At 38.1% G+C, this 21,875-nt stretch overlaps 1 protein-coding gene across 1 annotated transcript in view; it reads right to left on the bottom strand.

The window, feature by feature from the left end:
• LOC121737987 (hemicentin-2-like) overlaps positions 1-21,875 on the bottom strand; it is a 94,756-nt gene that overhangs the window by 29,974 nt on the left and 42,907 nt on the right. The window contains exons 3-7 of the mRNA XM_042129744.1: positions 11,257-11,389; positions 7,505-7,618; positions 5,787-5,872; positions 3,864-3,977; positions 502-623 (exon numbers count right to left, since the gene is read on the bottom strand). Coding sequence (XP_041985678.1) covers positions 502-623; positions 3,864-3,977; positions 5,787-5,872; positions 7,505-7,618; positions 11,257-11,389 — 569 coding nt within the window. The remainder of the gene's footprint in view (positions 1-501; positions 624-3,863; positions 3,978-5,786; positions 5,873-7,504; positions 7,619-11,256; positions 11,390-21,875) is intronic.

Below are 21,875 nucleotides of genomic sequence, written 5' to 3'. Positions count from 1 at the left end.
TGGTCTCGGAGTTGGCCAGCAGCGCGTGACGTCACACCTGGCACGCGACTCACCTGGCAAGTGACGTTGGTGCCGTAGTCGGCGCGGCGCAGCGGGAAGGTGACGCTGGCTATGGTCTCGGAGTTGGCCAGCAGCGCGTGACGTCACACCTGGCACGCGACTCACCTGGCACGTGACGTTGGTGCCGTAGTCGGCGCGGCGCAGCAAGAAGGTGACGCTGGCTCTGGTCTCGGAGTTGGCCAGCAGTGCGTGACGTCACACCTGGCACGCGACTCACCTGGCACGTGACGTTGGTGCCGTAGTCGGCGCGGCGCAGCAAGAAGGTGACGCTGGCTCTGGTCTCGGAGTTGGCCAGCAGCGCGTGACGTCACACCTGGCACGCGACTCACCTGGCACGTAACGTTGGTGCCGTAGTCGGCGCGGCGCAGCAAGAAGGTGACGCTGGCTCTGGTCTCGGAGTTGGCCAGCAGCGCGTGACGTCACACCTGGCACGCGACTCACCTGGCACGTGACGTTGGTGCTGTAATCGGCGCGGCGTAGCGGGAAGGTGACACTGGCTCTGGTCTCGGAGTTGGCCAGCAGCGCGTGAGACTTCCACCAAGACACACGCGCGGGGGGACGACCTGGGGAAAATAATGGATTTAGAAGGGGGAGACAAGACTTTTTCGAGTTTTGCGCCTCGTCTGTCTAACAAGTCTTGTAAGTTGTAAATTGTAATACAGTAATTGGGTTAGTCCACAGACATAGATCAAGATAGATACCGCATGTCCCCCCATTTGTATGAAAACGAGAGTACCACTTTTTTCCTACCTACTGTGACGTACCGATGATAAGAAACGTGTCCATTATCTAGGCCAACGTTTCTATTCGAATTTCTACAGCTCAATACGGCAAAATTAGGCATTTTTTGAATCCGATTGACGTCCGATTCCGATAACGGTGGGGCGCAGACCAAAGAGCAGACTTTCGAAAGAAGAGCATTGCTCGTCGTTTGGGAACGCGATGTGGCACGCGAAGTACATACACATGCGGTATCTATCTTGATCTGTATCTGTACACTGTTAATTTTCTTCATAGGCTTGTAGTCTAAGACTAGACGATGCCGAACTTCGTGCGGGCCGACTCCAAGTATCTCCATACTAAACATCATCAAAATTGGAGCGTCAAAACCTTGGAACACCCGTATTTGTATGCTTACAAATACGGATACGGTTGCTCCTGCAACAGCTATGTCCACACTATGCGCTTTCGTCTTCAATTTTCGTCATCTTTTTTCATTCAACTTTTTTGTCATTTTTGTTTTTTGGATACGGTCACCTCTGACCGTATCCACAGTAACAGCGAACGTGAGAGATACCCAAAAGCCACGACGCATGCCCTCGCATGCGTCGTGGCTTTTGGGTATCCCTCACGTTCGCTGTTGACTGCACTATAACGCAAGCTCTTGACGAACAGAAAAAAGCACAGTGTGGACCAAGCTAATTTGCCACACTATAATATCTATACTAACATTATCCATACTAATATTATAAATGCGAAACTGTGTCTGTCTGTTACCTTTTCCTGTCTATCTGAAGATACTTTGAGTACCGTGAAGGACATCAGATACGTTTTATCCCAAAAAAAAAAACCGATACCGCGCAATAAATGACTTTTGACGCAAAGGAGTTTCAGTCGTCATCTAGTCGCTTTCTATTGTTTTTGGAACACTTTAAAACACTTAACTTCAGTTTAAGGTCTTCTCAACTTGAGATCTCTGAGTGTTTTCTCAAACTCAAGAGCCTTCAGTTTCTAATTAGGCTAAGTTTCCACATATTCACCGCATTGTTTGAAATTAATTATACTCAGAAAATGGGTGACATTTCTATTATTACCCATGTCTCAGGCTACCCTTATTATGTCAACTAATTCTAACATCAAACGAACGAATTTGAACCTTAAGGCACGGTGTTAAAAGTTAAGTATTGTCCAAGATTACAGCCAAGGCGATTTGAACTTGAATACTGTGTGATAAAGCTCATATTTGCATGTATTTCAGTGGAACGTGTTTCAACAAAATCTTAATTTTTGAATGGCGCAAACACGGCTTATCTGATGCTTAGTATTTAAATCTGCAATGCTAGGGGATTCATAAGTGTTTATATTAAGGATTAGCGCAGTATGAAATGAATATTCAAGCAGTCAATCCAATACTTATACATTTTCAATATCAATATTTGGAGACTTCAGATTGAGTTCTTAAAGGACAATGGAAAAAGTATATGAAACATGCACCATCTTTAATAGCAATAATACACAATATTTTGTCGTTGTATATAGATTTTTCCGGTATCCGTTGATTTTAGAAATGGTTAGGGTTTTAAGCTATTATATATATTCCGTAACGATAATAAACAAAAAAAAATTAACACTCGTCTTGCGTCGTTTCAGTTTGACAGACTTCGACTAGACGTTTGCATGTAGACTAACTGCAGTAGCTTTACCGCGGCAGTCCCCGAGTGTCACACGTATTTTAAGATCTGCAGGCTGATCACCTGATTATCTGACAAGATGATCCATGCGTCGGGTGGGCTTGTAAAGCCCTACGCCTGGCCTCTTAGACAAATTATCTTTCATTAAAAACGATGACGAAAGTTCTTCTTCTTCTTTACAAATGGCCGACTCAGTGAGTTGCCAAATGCCAATGTCAGAGTGGTTATACGAAAGTTATCAAAATCATGCGGTTTGACATAAGTCATCGCTAAATGACGTTTCGCTTGCGAAGACTAATGTCAAATCCCATACATTTTGATAACGAATTTTGTCATCGTTTTTAACGAAATGGACTTTGGCTACGGCCTCTGATATCTCGCCAATCGTGTCGGTCATCCCCATAGAAATAAAACAAGATAGAACGGCGACGCGCGTGTGTTGCTACGGAATTTGCACAACCGCTTCGGTGTAATAAAGTCGAAACGTGCGCGCTAACTGAATGAACGCTTAACGAATCTTGCTCACTTATGCAAGATTGAAACACGCGTATTCCACCCGCTTAGCCGTTCTATCTTGATTTATTTCTGTGGTCATCCCACTAGGTTACGTAAATGAAAAATCACTTGTGTAATACACACTTAGGCAATACAAAATCACTCTCCACATTCAATGAAACCGGCCACCGTCCCCGAAATCAGTGTGGGCGGCTTATTCACATTTATTAGCAATTCCCCCTAAAATCCAACAATACATTTGCCGCTTTGTTTTATTCATAATTGATCGGTTGCTCAAAACCCTGTGACCCTAGAGACCCATTATGAGGGGCTTATGGAATCAGCTGGTATCTATTGTTTAAGGTACGTTTTGTGAATGAAATCAAAGGCAAATGAAAGCTACCAAGTATATACGTCGTTATGTACTTAACGTGTGTAACGTTATGTACATAATAGAATATGCCGCACAAATTAGTTACGCGAAAACCGTATATTTCACCGGGATAAATACTACCTGCTCTAAGACCTTCACCAGGACTTAAAGTATCTTCATACCAAGCATCAAAACCGGTTCACCAGAGGGCCTAGACAAGTGGCAAGCGATTATCGTAAACGCCAACAAAATTTATGGGATTTGACATTAGTATTCCCTGGCGAAGCAATTACTATATCAAAACTCAAATCGCATACATTTTGTTGGCGTTTACGATATTCGCTTGCCACTTATCTAGTAGGGCTGATTTCAAAATATTTCCATTAAACATTATCTCTTAGGATTACTTAGGAATCGTGATGATTATTAGGCCTTTGTCTGTGATAATTTTTCAAATGTACCCGACAGCAACAAACAGACCTCATATAGGACCTCAAATCAACCATAATATAGCTGATACCTACCTCCAATAGCGACGCAGGTGACGTTGACTTGGACTCCCTCGTCGAAAGGTCCAATGACCCCTCCTCGTACCTCCTCCCCATCTTGATCCAGGATGAGCAGACGGTCAGGAGGTACTGCAGAAGAGAAGATTACATCACTACATAGTATACCCGATTGATTCCTAAGCAGTTGACAGATCTACGTCGTTTGGTCGGCTTATGTCAATTTAAGTGAAGGATGAGTTTGACTTAACGCGACCAAATTACTTATACGCCATCTGCCTAGGAATCAACTTAGCTGATAGTACAAGAAAGTACACTGTCAAAAAGGTTTTGTTAGGTACTTCTTTACTTTATGTCTCCTAGATGGCGCTGTAGACATTTTAATGTGACGTCATGTAGTTTATAATCAGGTCACAATCAAGAGGTTTCTAACGATACCTCATTTGTCTTACTACGATAACTAGTACAGAAGTTATGTGCGAACAAATGTACATCCCTACGAACTAGCCACATAGAGGTCAAAATCATAACCCTCCTTTGTGCTTCGCCGTAATCGGGTAAAAAGATCAAAAATGTAGAAAGTACTCATTAAGACAAATCAAACAAGCCCAAGCTCGATGGGGCTATGTGGTTTTATTACGGAGTTCCTATGCCCACCTTCCGGCTCCAACATATTAAGTTTCACGTCCAGAATAAAAAACCGAAGTATTTAAATATTTTTCTAGCAAGATTTTATTACCGACAATGAGACTTGTGAAAGATAATTAAAGCTTGTATTAATATAGCTTTCCAAGCTTCCCTTTGTCAAGCGATCTTTAAGTTATGCGCGGCGAAGCACCAAATATTATACAGGTTTTGGTACCAGTGCAACTATCTCTGTAATTATTATGATCTATCCCAAACGCACTGTGTATCTTTTGATGTATATTTCATATTTTTAAGCAGAGATCATTAAAAATACCACAACTACGATTTCCATTAACTAAAATAAATAAAACATGAAGTACATACCAAACATAAATTTTTGCGACGGTACAAACATTTGTATTCACTGTTTTAACATTTCTCAGTAACGCCATCCGGCTCGGAGGACCATAAATATTTCAAAAGGGTTAACGTTAGCAGTAATTAGTGAAAGGGTGAATTCTGATGGGAAAATACTTTAAGAATACTTATTACAAGGTATTTTTAATAACAAAACTGTCCTAACGAGAAAAATATACAGTGTGTAACAAAAATAAGTGATAATACTTTAGGGTGTGTACCTGTTCCTTGTAGAGAGTTCTGTGAAAGTAGCAGCGCTGAAAGACGAAAAATTTTTTTCACTTTTGTATGGGCAAGGGCCCGAGCGTCACGAGTTTCCCCATACAAAAGTGAAAAAAAATTTGGTCTTTCAGCGCTGCTACTTTCACAGTGAACTCTTTACAAGGAGTACGAGTACGTACACACCCTAAAGTATTGTCACTTATTTTTGTTACACCCAGTATAAGGTGTAATTTCATTTTAACAAAGTTTTAAAAATCAAAACACACAGAAGTGATAATAGATACTTTAGGGTGTGTATAGTTCACTGTGTTCTTTGTACAGCTCACTGTAAATAGCAGTGTCAATTATTGAAGTAAAAACTTTTGTAAAGGCTTCGTGCATTTTTGGGATGGGTACAAGATGATAAACTCGCGTCAGATCACATGACCCACTCGGAAATTCGTAAGATGGAGGGAGAATAGACCGTTGACGCAGCGTAGGAGAGGTACTATCCCCCTCTCTTCCTACTACGCGGCGAAAATGTATGCCTACCGGCCGTTTCGTTTTGGCTTCTAACGACACTTCTCAAGCAACCCGTCGTTTCTTTTTCTGCTCAACTAATACACTAAAGTCTGCTCAAATTTTAAGTACAGTTTTTAAGTGTTCATTAAATTTAGGAGCTACTTAGATACTTACTCAGTACTGTGAGATTCAGTCTTGTGTTCTTAGTTGGTGATTTGCTGAAGTCCACTCTGCACCTGTACTGGCCACTGTCTTCAGCTCTGGAAGAGAAGGTGGAATCAGTATTGGACTCCAATACTCCAATGATCGGAGTATACATATTACATACTTTGGGATGTGTATGTTGCCATTATACTAGTTCATTTTGAAAGTAGCATCGCTGAAAGAGCAATTTTTTTGTGATTTGTATGGGCAAGCGCCCCAGCGTCATTGTTTCCCAATATAAAAGTTAAAAAAAATTTTGGGCGCTGTGAAAGTAATTTACCATTCCCTAATTGCATTGTATCTTTAGGACCTAAATTCACTTCCCAATCAGCTATTTTCAAGAAATGAATGACCTAAAAAGTTTCTAGAGAAGGTACCGTAAAGAGCCAATTCAAAAGACCAATTACAGTTTTAAAATTTCTGAATAAAAATACAAAAAATTTCAGCCCGCCCTATAAAGCGAAGAACGAAATGACAACTGTTATGCACTAGTTTAGATCAAAGGTATCGTTTCTAGATGACCTAGTTTACTAGTTCAGTTATAATTGGACGGCGATAGGGTGAAGCCATATTGCTCCGTTGCGATGCGTCAACGGAAAAACGCAGTTGCGTTGCGACAACGCGCGACAAACCATGATGATGATCTCTTTAAGAGGAGTCCACACCGCCGTTTTTCCATACAAACGCTGTCCTCTGTTTCCTCCCTGGATAATGCCGGTAGAGTTATGATTTTTTTCCTGAATATCTATGGCCACTATTAGCATATCCCTATGTTTTCTTTTTTTTCATAATTTTATTATTAAAAAGATAAGAACGTCCAAAAACCCAAAAAAACGGCAAGATTTTCCTCTGTGTTCAAACACCCAGAAAACAAAACTGGCTAAAACTTACAAAAAAAAACAAAACATAGGAACACAGCTCAAGCCTTGCTTTAATTCTTAATGAAAAAAGTACTTAAATCGGTTAAGTTTTGAAGAAGGAATCAGTGGACAACGAATCGAATATTTTCTGTTCTTTTATTAGAACTTTTGTCGTGTTGTCTCTATCGCGCTCTGCGGTGGGAGACTTGAGATTGGTGAGACAGCAATACATTTTCAAATACCTATTTTCAATTTCTCTCGCCCCTGGTGTATCCTCTTAAAGATGTTTAGAAAGCGAAAAACGTGTAGCACTCGGGGTCTACCGCGGTAAAGCCATTGCATAGCAATAGCTAGTCTACACGCATACGTCTAGTCGCACGCACAAAAACACCGTGCCGAAGTATGACGAGTGACGACGTTAGAGAATGTTAGGTGTTTTTCGTTACGGAATTTCTTTCGATCGCCGCGCTCAAAAAAGCTATGCAATAGCTAAGAAGGTAAATTAAATTTACCGTTCGACAAGGTTTTATATGAACGTGGCGAGAAAAGGAACTAAACGCTTCTATCATACAAAAACGTAATATTTGACATGACGTGTTTGACAGTTCCCCTTTACCAGCAGCGCTCCCGTCAATGTCACCCACGTTCATAATATAAAGCCTTGTCGAGCTGTAAGTGGCACTTATATCAATATCCTGCTAAACAGCTGATTTGAAAAGTATTTTACTTTTCATCACATCAAAGCTGTCAATGATCGAATTCAACATTTGCATCAAGTTCCCCTCATAGCCAAGTCACCGCCAAGCCATCTTCAAGTTATAAACTCACCTCAGGTTTGTGATGACGAGCACAGCTGGTTCTACGCTGGTTCTGAAGGTGGCCCGTGGTCCCAGGGTTGTCGGGTCTGACCAGTGCGACGTCACCGCCTCGCGGAGATCCACCCTGGAAAGAACGCCATGTTAGAAACAGAGGTAAACTTTCATTTTGTACCTACTTATGGATGCCGGCAACGCACCTGCAGCTCTTCTGATGTTACGAGTGTACATGGGCAACTGGAGTTGCTTTCCATCAGGTGACCAGGTGACCAGTTCGCTCGTTTGCCCCCTTATTTTACAAAAAAATACCCTATGTTGAAAACTCACCCTGGTATTACGCCGTGGTAAAACCATGAAGAGATTAATGGTAAACTTTAACTCGGCAGATTCACCTTTTGGCCCAGTCACCCACAAATGGAACTATCCATTAGATACCTGTAGGCTTAGCATGGTCACCATAGATGCGGTTTCTTTCTACGGAAGAATAGACAAAGTGAAAGTTAAAGTAAAAAAAGTAGCGTTTTCGGCATCTAGAACTGCCCCGAGGCAGGGTAAGCCAAATGGATACGTAAATAGCGGAAGTTTAAATAACTACATAAACTACGTATTGTACTAGTACTAAGTCTGAGGCCGGTATAAATAGTTAGTACTCAAGATGCATCTCGGTCTCAAGACACGGTTCAGGCTCTGTGATTGGTTGGCTGCCAAAATTTGGACCAATCATAGAGCCGAACCGCGTCTTGAGACCGAGATGCATCTTGAGTACCGACTATTTATACCGACCTAAGTGCTTCGTGGATCACCGGTTTTGTTCGGCTATTTCCGTATCCATTTGGCCTGCCCTGCCTACCCTGCCCCGGGGCAGTTCTAGATGCAGAAAACGCTATTAGACAAATGAAATCCGCCATTTTATCACTCAAATCTGTCAGTAGTCTACTATTTCCCGTTTCTAATGATGTTATGCTAATCCTGCAGGAGATGATCAAAATCTCTAAATGCTAAACTTTTACTTGACACTTAAAAATGGATAATTACTTTTACATAGTGAATACCCTAAATACTTTCAAACCTACGTAATTCGCTCGAGTTATGTGAAGCCCAGCGGGGCTAAAATCGTCACATTTAGCAATTCCTCTCAATCAATTCAGCAAATGAATTGTCAAAACTGTCAAACTGACAATTAATGTCAAATTAGTACAAAAATACGGAAATGAATTGCAAGCAGAGTTGCATTTTGCGATTTTAGAAAAATGAATCATATTATAATTCATATTATCATGATTCTTCAAAGCGACCATTTTAGCCCCGCTGACGTCAGAATACGACTAACATTAGCTTGACACAACAAACAGACAAAATTTCGCATTTATAATATTAGTAAGTATATAACTAAAGTGCGTACACTTATCAGTAGAAGCCTTCCCTTATCACTTGACAGTAATCATCACATAACATTTTATGGAGGACATTTTATTCATTTCCCATTTCATGTGGAAAAAGTTTAATCAGAAATACGTTCGCAAACAATCACTGATGCAAATCAATATTGATTCAATTTTGATGATTCCATCAACACTAACTCGAACGTTCGTTACCGAAATTATTTATTAAACTATCCTCGAATAAAACATTTCATTATTAAAACTACCGTCGATTGATGTTTTTTTTTTTTGTTAATTGAATGAAAAATACTTAAACAGCATATGAAAATCAGCGATTTAGGCGTTTTTTTGTGTGAGAAACTAACACAATACATAGACGACCTCAGTTGGTGGGCTGTCGGTAGCTCAAGCCGGGTGTCGCGGGTTCGAATCCCGCCGACGGAACAAAAAGTTTTCAAAGTTCCTGGGTCATGCATGTGTATAAAATATGTGTATCATATAATAAAAATCTTAAATATATAATGTATATTGTATAGTATAAAAGCATTAAATATAATATTAGCGTTGTCTGGTACCCGTATAAGTCCATCAGGTACTTAGCACGGGGCCAGACTGACATGGTGTGAAGCGTCCATAGATATTATTATATTATTAAGAGGATACACCAGGGGCTAGAGAAATGAAAAAAAAGCACGTGTAATATCTATAGCTGTCTCCCTTACCTCAAGCCTATACCGCAGAACGCGATAGAGACAACTGCAGAAAATCCAGAAAATCAACGATTCGTTGTCCCCTGATTCCTTCTCCAAAACTTAACCGATTTAAGTACTTTTTTCATTAAAGATTAAAAAAAGGCTTGAGCTGTGTTCCTATGTTTTGCTTTTTTTGTATAATCTAGCCAAATCTGTTTTCTGGACGTTTGAACACAGCGGAAAATCTGGCTATTTTTTTGGGTTTTTGAACGTTCATATCTTATTTAATAATTAAATTATGAAAAAAAAGAAAACATAGGGACATCGTATTAGTGGTCGTAGATATTCAGGAAAAAAATTATAACTCTACTAGCATTATCCAGGGAGGAAACAGGGGACAACGTTTGTATGGAAAAAAGGGCGGTGTGGACTCTTCTTAAGTATTTATATTATTATTATAGACTGAGAAACATTAGCTTAGCGCTTTCATAATTAGTAATTTTGACGAACGCAACCCCATTGCAGCAAAATTCGTTTATCGCATGGGAACCGTACATTTTTTCGAGATGTACACACTACAAAGCATCCTACGTCCTTTCTTAAGACTCAAAGGGTTTCCATACCAATCAGGCGAGATACACACTACAAAGCATCCTATGTCCTTTCCTAACACTCAAAGAACCTCCAGAAAAATCGGTTCCGCGGTTTGGGCGTGGAGAAGTAACAGACAGACGGACAGACAGGTAGACATACTTTCGCATTTATAATATTAATAGCTGTCCCGGTGAACTTCGTGTCACTTTAAAACCTTCCATGGACTTCTACAAATATTTGAAGACAAAAATTAGCCCAATCCGTTCAGCCGTTTTCGAGTTTTAGCGCGACTAACACATTTGATCCATTTATATATATATCCATATATCCATTTATATATATATATATATATATATATATATATATATATATATATATATATATATATATATATATATATAGATTATCTAGACTAAATTAGTACATATTTAGTATCGATTTAAGTCAGGAAACAGTTACTTTTTTGCAATAGATAATAGGGAGAATTCACGTGCAATAAATGGATAATTTTAATCGATAAAGAAGTTACAAATATCTAAATCTATTACATAAAGAGTATTCGTATAGCAAAGCTATTAATATGTCTTTACTAAGTAGTTAATAAACATTAAGCCTTCCTCGCAACGATATTAGTTTCAGAGTGGCATACAAGTTTTATAAGAGTTTCCGTATCCAATATTACTAATAGTTTACTTACTGCATCGCTTACGTTTTATTGGGCAATAAAGTGGTATAACATCTTTTACTGAGCTTGCTCAGGTTTTATTTTCTACGTGTCCTTATTTGAGGACGAGCCGTTCTGTCCTCAAAGATGGATGATGTGATGTAACGATGTTATATTTTCTAGGTGTCCTTGATTGAGGACGTGTAGTGCCATCCCCAAATTAGAACTTTTTTTTATTACAGAGTAAACGAACTAACGCAATAGGTCACCTGACGAAAAACTCAAACTCAAACTCAAAAATTTTTATTCAGAATATTTTTTTTTTTCTAATATTATGTTTTCTGAACATCGGTACTGTTGGTGCCTTCCACCGCAAATAATTTTGCCCATGGACACTTGCAACATCAAATTGTGTAAGAATTTGTGTACTCACGAGTATATGGGTGCGTCGTGTCCCTGCTTGTACCAGATGACGAGCGCCATGCTGTCCCCGGACAGGGACGGCGTGACGTCACACGGCAGCTCCACCGACCCGCCTCGCGGCGCGTGCAGTGACTCTATGTTGGCTGTAACAAAAAAAATGCAAAAGTCTTAAATTGAGATACGATAAGAATAAGATGTATTTTTATCCCCGACAAAGAGAAGGGAGTTATAAGTTTGACGTGTCTATCAGTCTGTCTGTCTGTGGCATGAGGCAGCATAGCATCCAAACGAGTGGACCGATTTTGATGTAGTTTTACTGTTTGAAAGCTGACATGATTGCGAGAGAGCTTTTATCATCAGCCGGTCACCGCTGGAAAATTTCAGATTTTCAAAATCTGATTTTCAGTAATTTATAATTGTAAAATTCTTTAGAGGCGTTGTGCACTTTTTAAGGATGGTTATAATATTAAACTCGCGTCAGGACACGTGACCCGATCTAAAAATTCGTAAAAAAAGTAGAAAAGTGTGTATTCTCTAGCATGGAAACCCGTCTTTATTTTTAAGTACACAGAAGATTGTTAAGTATACCTCAAGGCGCCATGGTAGATCCATTACTATTAATAATTTGCATTAATGATGCCTCGTATAATTCTGCTAATAGATATTATGTTCTAAGTACGGGTTTCACTTTCCGGTATCCAAATCAGCAGCAGTAATTAATATCAATAATATTAGCGCGTTAGAATACTGCATTAACAACATAATGTACTAATGGTTAAGAATATCCACGTGTAATATATTTTACACGTGGGAGAGCCATGCTTCGGCACGAATGGGCCGGCTCGAACGGAGAAATACTACGTTCTCGCAGAAAACCGACGTGAAACAGCGCTTGCGCTGTGTTTCGCCGAGTGAGTGAGTTTACAATCCCCTACCCTAATCTCTTGTTTTTTTCATTGTATATAAAAGAGAATTGTCGGCGGATATTTTTAGTCTTTCTTAGTTTTTTCTGTATTTGTGTTCTTCCGTTAATATACTTGATGACTAACTCGTGCATCTAGAATTTTATTCTGAATTCCTCCTCCCGTAGCCTACAGGTCCCTTCCCTTCCCTACCCTCCCCTATTACCCTATTCCCTCTTAAAAGGCCGGCAACGCACCTGCAGCTCTTCTGATGCTGCGAGTGTCCATCGGCGACGGAAGTTGCTTTCCATCAGATGACCCGTTTGCTCGTTTGCCCCCTTATTTCATAAAAAAAGATGGACAGTTAATTATAGTTTTAATTGCAACCAGTAGTATCCTTACTCTAATCTCATTCACCTTGTCAAGATTGGAAATAGTCTTAGGTCTTAGTTTAACTAATGACTTAATCCGTCAATTAAAAAGTACATAAATGATATCTAGTTTGTCTCTTTGGTCCCAGGCACAGAAACATCATATTGAAGCCTGAATAAATGCTGCATTTCAAGTTATTATCTGATATTATAACAGAAATAGATGAGAAACAAAGACATTTCAAAGTAAATTAGTGTCAAATGCTTTAGCCTATTCTACTCTTATTTATGTCTTACTCGGACTTTTATCACAGATCCAGAAATGTCGACGATAAATTGTGTTTGACGGCTTTATAGACGAAGAGCCAGCGATAGCCAGACTTTTGTCATTTTAGAAAAAAAAATAGTTCAATGTTATTATTTTTAGCAATATTCCGCGAAATAAACCTCAACCTTAAAGTAAATTAGTGAGTGAATGAGTTAGGGGCCTTGCACAGCGGGGCTAAAATGGTCGCTTTGAAGAATCATGATATGAATCATAATATGATTCATTTTTATAAAATCGCAAAGTGCAACTCAGCTTGCAATTTATTCCTGTATTTTTGTACTGATTTGTCATTTGTCAGTTTGACAGTATTGAAAATTCATTTGCTGAATTGATTGAGAGGATTTGCTAAATGTGACAATTTTAGCCCCGCGGATTTGCCAACATTATTGCTTGTGTGGTGGTGGTGTTTGCAGGTTCTTGCATGCGAGTGATAGGCAGTGAGGGAGAGGAGGGAGGTGCTGTACGCATGCCTATGCGTACACTCACTCATTTACTTAAAGGTGGAAGTTTATTTCGCGGAATATTGCTAAAAATAATAACATACTAAATTTTAAGCTATGGATTTGCGCAAAGTAACGCCTGATTCTATTAACCATTTTATAAAACCTGAAATTTTTTCTATATAATATTATAATATGACCCCTATTATAGAGGCAGGAACGAATAGCAACTATGAAGTTTTGGTCGCGGTTACTTTAGGAGTTCTAGTTCTGAAGGTCTACCTAAACTTCGGTACAGTATAAAGCTCAATGTTTTATCTTATTTTCTTTCGCCTCAGTTGTCTAGTGGTATCCGTTTGTTTCTAATATCTAAGTATGAGTGGTATAGAGCGCGGCTCTTGACTCGGAGATCGTGGGTTCGATTCCCGCGTTGGAAATATGTTATTTCCAAGTTTTATTAGGACAATGCAAGCTGATCACCTGATTGTCCGACAAGTGAGATAATCCATGCGTCGGATGGGCATGTAAAAAATCTCTCGCCGGTCGTATCGGTCTTCCGTCCCACTGGGTTATGAGAGTAAAGGAATAGAGAGTAATCTTGTGTACTGCGCACACACTTGGGCACTATAAAATGACTCCTGCGTAGCTGGCTTGGTTTCAATGAAACCGGTCACCGTCACCGAAACCGGTGTGGGAGCTATTATTATTATAATTTTCTTTTATTGGAATAACTCTAGGAATCTCGTCTCCTGTCATTTTTGACACTTGTTCGTGCCTCTACTGTGCCTCTACCAGAACACCTCAAAGTCAAAAATACCAGGTAGAATTCCGTGCACTCATCTATACTAATATTATGCAAAAGTATATGTCTATCTGTTACCTCTTCACGCCCAAACCGCTGAACCGATTTTTCTAGGTATGGAGACTTTGAATCCCGATAAAGGACATGGGATACTTTTCATCCCAAAAAATGTATGGTTCCCGCGCGATATACGATAAAGGTGCAGGGAATAGGCTTAAGAGGGCGACTAACCCAAAAATCAAACATCGTCCTTCTCTCTTCACACTCACGCCCATCTTTCATATGCCAGGTGAAAAAGGAGAGCGCGGATTCATGGCCAAATTAGTTTTTTCTCAATAACTCAATAAATATACAAAATTTTAAAAATCCGCTAGGTCGATCTCTCAATGATAGAATTTTATACAATGTGTTAAAATATTAACTTAGTTCAATGCACGGTTATGGCAGTAAATGAAAAATTTGTGAAAAATATATACGTGGTGTGAAGCGTCCATAGATATATTATATTATATTTAGATGTATCTTTGTGATTTTTATTCTATCAAGAAAATTTTTAAGATATCGTGTTTTGCTCAGATCGAATTCTCGGAAATATAATGTTGTAAGTATCTAATTTTAGAAAATGAAACAATTCGGGGCTTATTTTCAAGTGTAAAAATGAATTATAAAATGACACTTTAGGGTTTAGTCGCCCCCTTAAGTTTAGCTTATTCCCTGCACTCATATTTTATGTCTTACTCGGACTTTTATCACAGATCTGGAAATGTCGACTATAAATTGTATTTGACGGCTTCATTCGAATCATCGTAAATTGTATATTGTCTCCCACATCTGTTAGTGATTAGAATTGGGGACTATCCTACTTAAAGATTATATTATGTCTTTAAGATTAATTTAGGCTACATAATAATAACTTATGGTTTTAATGATGGCTATAGTAATATTTAGTTAGTATATATATAGTTTAGTGCACGTAGAGCACATCGTACAAATTTATTTGCTTTACAGGTCTACAAGAATAATATTTCCTACTTTAACCCTTTAACACGCATGGCTAGAAAATATAATGAATTAGCTAAAGACAGCTTAAAATTGGACATTTTTGAACACAACCGTAATAAATATATTAAAATCGTCAAAGACATCCTCCATAGCATATTTACCTCTGCAACTTATGAGTGAAATAAGTTACGTCCAAATGTACTGCGTTAAGTTAAAAACACTAATAAAACAATATTTGCGTGCACTTTTTCCACTATATTAAGAAATTATTAACAAATTACACGACCGGTTTCGAAATTAATCATCTTCAGGTGTACTTAGTGTAGGTAGTTTTACAAAATTAAATATAATCAAAACAAATATTGGGGATGTCAGCATCATGAAATTTTATACCATTTGGTAGAATTTCTCTACCGAATACGACTTTTTTCTACTAATGTTAAAATTAATATTTAGTTGGTTTTAGCTCTTTTATATTGAAAGTGCACGCAAATATTGTTTTATTAGTGTTCAACATGCATTTCCACCAAGAACCAACGGTACAATCAATTACATATATTAAGTTAAAAACCAAAATTTGTGCTAGTTTTATGTTAATATTTTAATGTGTGCACATATTTGTTACGTTGCGATCTAGATCTTACATTTAAATGTATATTAAATTTGTTTAGTTGGGATTGTAATGTGTTTTGTGCATTTAAATAAATAAATAAATAAAAAAAAATATATATATATTATCAAACTGAAAAGTTTGTTTGTTTGAATGCCCTAATCACAAGCATTACTTGTTCGAAATAAAAAAAAATGTGTTTCTTAGTCCATTTATCAAGGAAGGTTTAAGGCTATTTTATGTTTATCATCACGCTGAGACTAATAGAAGCAAAGAGTCAGTGGAAATTTAAAAAAGGCAAGTGCCAGTCGGACTCGCGCACGAAGGGTTCCGAAAATAGGCCAAAAATTGTGTTATTTGTATGGGAGCCCCTTTTAAATTTTTATTTTATTATTATTATTAAGTATTAAAGTAGAAGATCTTTGTAAAAATATCAAGTGCCTACCAGCTGCCGTTATTGATATAGAGCAAAAAAGGAAAAAAAATACGTTTGTTCGAGCAATTGAAGATTAAAGACCAGTATACAACATTTTTTTTTTCGGTATTGTGCTTGTTGCACCAGACTTTACAGAGGTTGAACTTAGATGAAATTGCCAGGTAGCCCCTTAATCACTTTCTTCACCAGACCGAAGAATATTGACTCCGATCTATTTCCACGTCAAATCAATTAACTATTTCCTACATCTGCGGTTATCCTAGGCCACACACACCTAGACCTAGGTAACAACTATAGCATGTGACGTGCTCACTAGCGGGTCAGTTACCGTCACAACACGTATGTAGCTCTACCATGAGCTTAAAGCTATAGTATTTGTCGATACTCGATACCGACTACGTAAATTTTAGTATGGCAAATTTTACAGCGCCTCTAGCGGTTACTTGCGGAACTAAAATCGCCATACTAAATATTTACGTAGTGGGTATCGAGTATCGATAAATATTATAGCTTTAAACTCGTGGTAGAGCTACAGGTCGTCAAGTCAATATTAGCGGGACCATAGACGATCAATTTTATTGTGCAACTAGCTGTCCCGGCAACGTTGTTTTGCCTGTTTTCCCAGTTTTCCTACTTTTCTCTTGAAGTTTTTTCTAATAATTTTTTTTCTATAAACCTCACGGAGCCCGAGACCTTTGCAACGAATGGAAATCGGTTCGTGCGTTCTGTAGTTACAGCGTCAGGAAGGAAAACCTTATTTTTATATATTATTAGAGATATCTCGCTTCAATTTCATTGAGCAGCTTATTTGACAATAAGATTGATGTGCGGGCGCGTTAAATACTGACCACCCGGTCAATAATAATGCACAATATGTGATATTGCGCAATAAAATTGATCGTCTAGGGGCCACTAAAATCGTTATCAGCTGTCGGCTGACTGTAACTTATCCTATACTCTTTAGTCTTTACTAATATTCTAAAATATGTGAAAATGTTTTAGACGTGGGAGAGCCATGCTTCGGCACGAATGGGCCGGATCGACCGGAGAAATACCACGCTCTAACAGAAAACCGGCGTGAAATAGCGCATGCGCTGTGTTTCGCCGAGTGAGTGAGTTTATCGGAGGCCCAATCCCCTACCCTATCCCCTTCTCTACCCTCCCTCCCTTTCCTTCCCATCCCAATCCTCCCCTATTACCTTATTCCCGCTTAAAAGGCCGGCAACGCACCTGCAGCTCTTCTGACGCTGAGATGAGAGTGTCCATGGGCGACGGAAGTTGCTTTCCATCAGATGATCCGTTTGCTCGTTTGCCCCCTTATTTAATGAAAAAAGTGTGTCTGTCTGTAACCTCATCACGCCCAAACCGTTGAATCGATTCTGTTGATATTTGGTACTCTCGGTCCCGAAAAATTACGTAAGTATATGATACTTTTTATCCCGGAAAATGTACGGTTCCAGAGCGTAAAACGAATTTGGGTGCAACGGAGTTCTAGGTCTAAAATTATTAATATTTCAGCACAATTGTAACAACTATCACTGTAATATTGGTGACGCCTTGATAATTTGGCTGTAGCGATATCGATTTTTCTCAACAATGACTGAAGCTAAGAAATTAAAGTTCATTGTCAGTATTCATCATGTCTTTGTCTTTGAATTACCCATAACATAACACGATTGGTCAACTTTTATAACACAGAATAATCAATCAAAAAGACCTCTATAAAAACGGCGATGCTAATTTTGCCAACAGAGGAGAGATTTAAGCTTCCAAAATTTGTACATAGATTAGTTCAAGCATACACTATAATTTGCCCATAGCTTATATGAGATATATTTATGGTTTTTAGATTACGCGACAAAAACCATTTTGTCGCTTACGCCCTTTATATTTCTTGCTGTTCCATTTCTTGTTTTCTATTAGTCGCACCGATATCGTGCGGTCGACCGTCGGGACTCGGGACCCACTCTGTGATAAACACAGCGTGTAATTTGCCACAAGCGTGACTGATGGGGTGTTAACACATTGCGGCTGGTTTACTCTGATTTACTCTACTATTTTTAACCTGCGACGTAAACACACACACACAGAGAAAGAGAGAGAGAGGAGACAGGGAGGGAGGGAAAGACAGAGACGTGAAACTTATAACACCTCTAATGTTTTAGTTGTAACTCTCGTATGTCTATCTGAGTGCGTGCCTCCCCGTGGCATCGTTTACAAACGGGTGGACCGATTTAGGGCTAGTTATGAAATCCGTTCAGTAGTTTTTCAGTCAATAAACGAAACATACCCACTCAAAATATTTAACTATTTACGGCACGGCACAGGCGTACAGAAAACCGACGCCAACTGCGATATTCGAGCAAAGAAAATTCGTCGCATCAGGCGATCCAGCTCGTTAGTCATAAAAGAGCCTAATTCTTCAAAATTTATCGCCGGAGATGTTTTATGGCGATTTTAAACGCGGCTGTAACTTTTATGATGAAACTTTAGCGTCAACTGTAAACTCGATGACTTTATTGTGGCAGTAAATATTTATTACGAACAATTGGAGTTTAACTTACGAAACGCACTTTTGAGTCCCCTGGTATTGTTACGACAGCAGCCGCTTAGTTTTTTTTGCTCATAATTATAAATATGTATAACTGTCCCTATGTCCTTTCCGGGGACTCAAGTTGGTTCAGTGGTTTCACAGACTTTTATGCAAGACAGACAGACACATTTTCGTACCTATTTCTAATATAATACTATTTACAAGTACATAAGTAGTGTAAGTAGGTATATTCGAGTATATTGACATCTTATTAACCTGTGAGCATAAGAGGCTCGCCAATGTAGCACGGATGGTCGCGCGCGAGCATTTTGCTCACTTCAAACGTTTAAGAGCCCATATGACCCTAACTTGACTACATACTTTAACCTAGATCTCAAAATCTGTAAGGTCTAGAAAACTGATTTTTTGACACAAGTAACTTCAGTTCATAAAGATTAAATGCTCAAGACGAAAACACGATTACTCAAAAAATGCTCGATAGTTTCTTTTTTACAAAAAACCTTGTTTTAGACACATTTTTGCTTGGATCTTCGAAGTTTTCTGCTGTCTTTTCTTTAATATTTTTTAATATCTAAAAAGGTATTGATAAAACCTAAATTTACTCAAAATACTTTTTTCATAATCATTATAGTTCGTCTTTTATTCAAGTAAAACTAACTCGGCGATGATTCCGCGCCGTGCTTTTCCACCTGGCATATGAAAGACGGGCGTGAGTGTGAAGAGAGAAGGACGATGTTTGATTTTTAGAGTCAGGTGAGCTCTTAATGTTTTATAATAAATAAGAATGATGTATGATACATTACATTTTGCAAGCATAATGTAAATAATAATAGTAGTTTTAAGAATCTAAAAATCATGTCTTTTTTCGATAAGTATGTAAAAATCGTGCAACCCAAGCTTATTTAAGAGTGTTAAAAATACGTGTTTTACGTCAAATAACAAAGTAACTCCATCTTCATTCAGCCAAAACAGCAATACAAATTGTATAACCAATTAAAATAATAACCTTTGTAAATAATTAATTTAAGAATTTATGATCAACAAACCCAATTTTGATTAAATTAATTGATTGTTAAATTATTAAAATGGTTCTATTTACACCGTTGAAACTTGAATCTTGTTTTACCTGTTTGTAAGTGCTTGACATTCAAAATTAATTAAAAACGCGACGGTTAAAGGAGTTTTTTACCTTTATTTTGACCTACTTAGTTTATTTTATGGGAAATTAAAATAAAATGTTTTTCACGCTTAAATTTTTTAATGACTTGGAAATATTTTCTCGAGAAAAAGATTTTACGTTCTTTTGTATAATGATATATTTTTTTAAACTTTTTTTCTAAAAATATTGTTTTTAAAATATTTTCGTATGAAATTATAGCTCCTAAACTTAAGCATTTCTATCTTAATAAGATAACTCCGTCCAAAAAGAACCGTACATTTTTTGGGACAATAACTGTCGCCCTTTGCAAGGACTCGAAGTATTTCGATACCAAATTTCAGAAAAATCGATTCAGCGCTTTAAGGCGACGACGCCTCGCTAATTTGGCTGTAGCGATATCGATTTTTCTCAGCAATGACTAAAGCTAAGAAATTAAAGTTCATTGTCAGTATTCATCATGTCTTTATCTTTGAATTACCCATAGCATAACACGATTGGTCAACTTGTATAACACAGAATAATGAATCAAAAAGACCTCTGTAAAAAAAGGGATTCCTATTTTGCCAAAAGAGGAGAGTGATTTAAGCATCCAAAATTTGTACATAAATTGGTTCAAGCATACACTTTAATTTGCCCATAGCTTATATTATTATGTAATGTATTTATGGTTTTTAAATTACGCGACAAAAACCATTTTGTCCATTTTTTGCTGTTCCATCGGCGTCACCTTAACCCATCAACCCTCAAGCCGAACACTGCTGCCGCATAACAATTGAAAATCTATTGTGTCTGCAATTCCCACGATCGAAGTATTAAGAGTGAAGGGTTAACAGACATACAGACAACGATTTCTCTCCGTCAAGTTTCAAATACCTACCCTGTTCACAAAAGCCCAGTTCGTCAATAATAATGAATTACCACCTATTATAAATTGAATAGGGCTAATTTTAGTTGTGGTGTGTGGTTTGGCAAAAGCTACTAATTAGTTGATTATAGTGGCAAAATGTGATCGATAAAAGCTAGGTACTATCGACTAATTTACCGGTACGCAATTTAAATCGCTTCGCTTCGCCGTTAAGAGGAGTCCACACCGCCGTTTTTCCATACAAACGTTGTCCCCTGTTTCCTCCCTGGATAATGCCGGTAGAGTTATGATTTTTTCCTGAATATCTATGGCCACTATTAGCATGTCCCTATGTTTTCTTTTTTTTTCATAATTTTATAATTAAAAAAGATAAGAACGTCCAAAAACCCAAAAAAAAGGCAGATTTTCCTCTGTGTTCAAACACCCAGAAAACAAAACTGGCCAAAATGTACAAAAAAAATTAAACATAGGAACACAGCTCAAGCCTTGTTTTAATTTTTAATAATAAAAAAGTACTTAAATCGGTTAAGTTTTGGAGAAGGAATCAGCGGACAACGAATCGAAGATTTTCTGTTCTTTTATTAGAACTTTTGTCGTGGTGTCTCTATCGCGCTCTGCGGTGGGAGACTTGAGATTGGTGAGACAGCAATACATTTTCAAATACCTATTTTCAATTTCTCTGGCCCCTGGTGTATCCTCTTAAATCGTGCGCAAACACGTACTCGCGTTTTTTATATACTATTATGTAGTAATGTACATAGATTATGTATATGACGACCTCTGTGGCTCAGTGGTGAGCGCGTTGGTAGCTCAAGCCGGGGGTCGCGGGTTCGAATCCCGCCAACGGAACAAAAAGTTTTCAAAGTTCCCGGGTCGGGATGTGTATTAAATATGTGTATGATATAATAAAAATCTTAAATAAATGTATTATGTAGTATAGTATAAAAGTATTAATTTATATAATATTTCCGTTGTCTGGTACCTGTAATGTTCGGGCCACACTAACGAGAAACGCCGTTAATTATCGCGTTAATTCTAAAACATGTTATAGCATTATCGCCTTTACATGCCACTAATTAAATACGATAATGCTATAACATGTTTTAGAATAAACGCGATAATTAACGGCGTTTCTCGTTAGTGTGGCCCGAACATAACAC

Source organism: Aricia agestis, chromosome 22, assembly GCF_905147365.1.
Source record: "Aricia agestis chromosome 22, ilAriAges1.1, whole genome shotgun sequence".
In the NCBI taxonomy this organism is placed as follows: domain Eukaryota; kingdom Metazoa; phylum Arthropoda; class Insecta; order Lepidoptera; family Lycaenidae; genus Aricia; species Aricia agestis.
The sequence above is the reverse complement of the archived record's forward strand: the minus strand, read 5'-3'. Positions and strand labels throughout refer to the sequence as shown.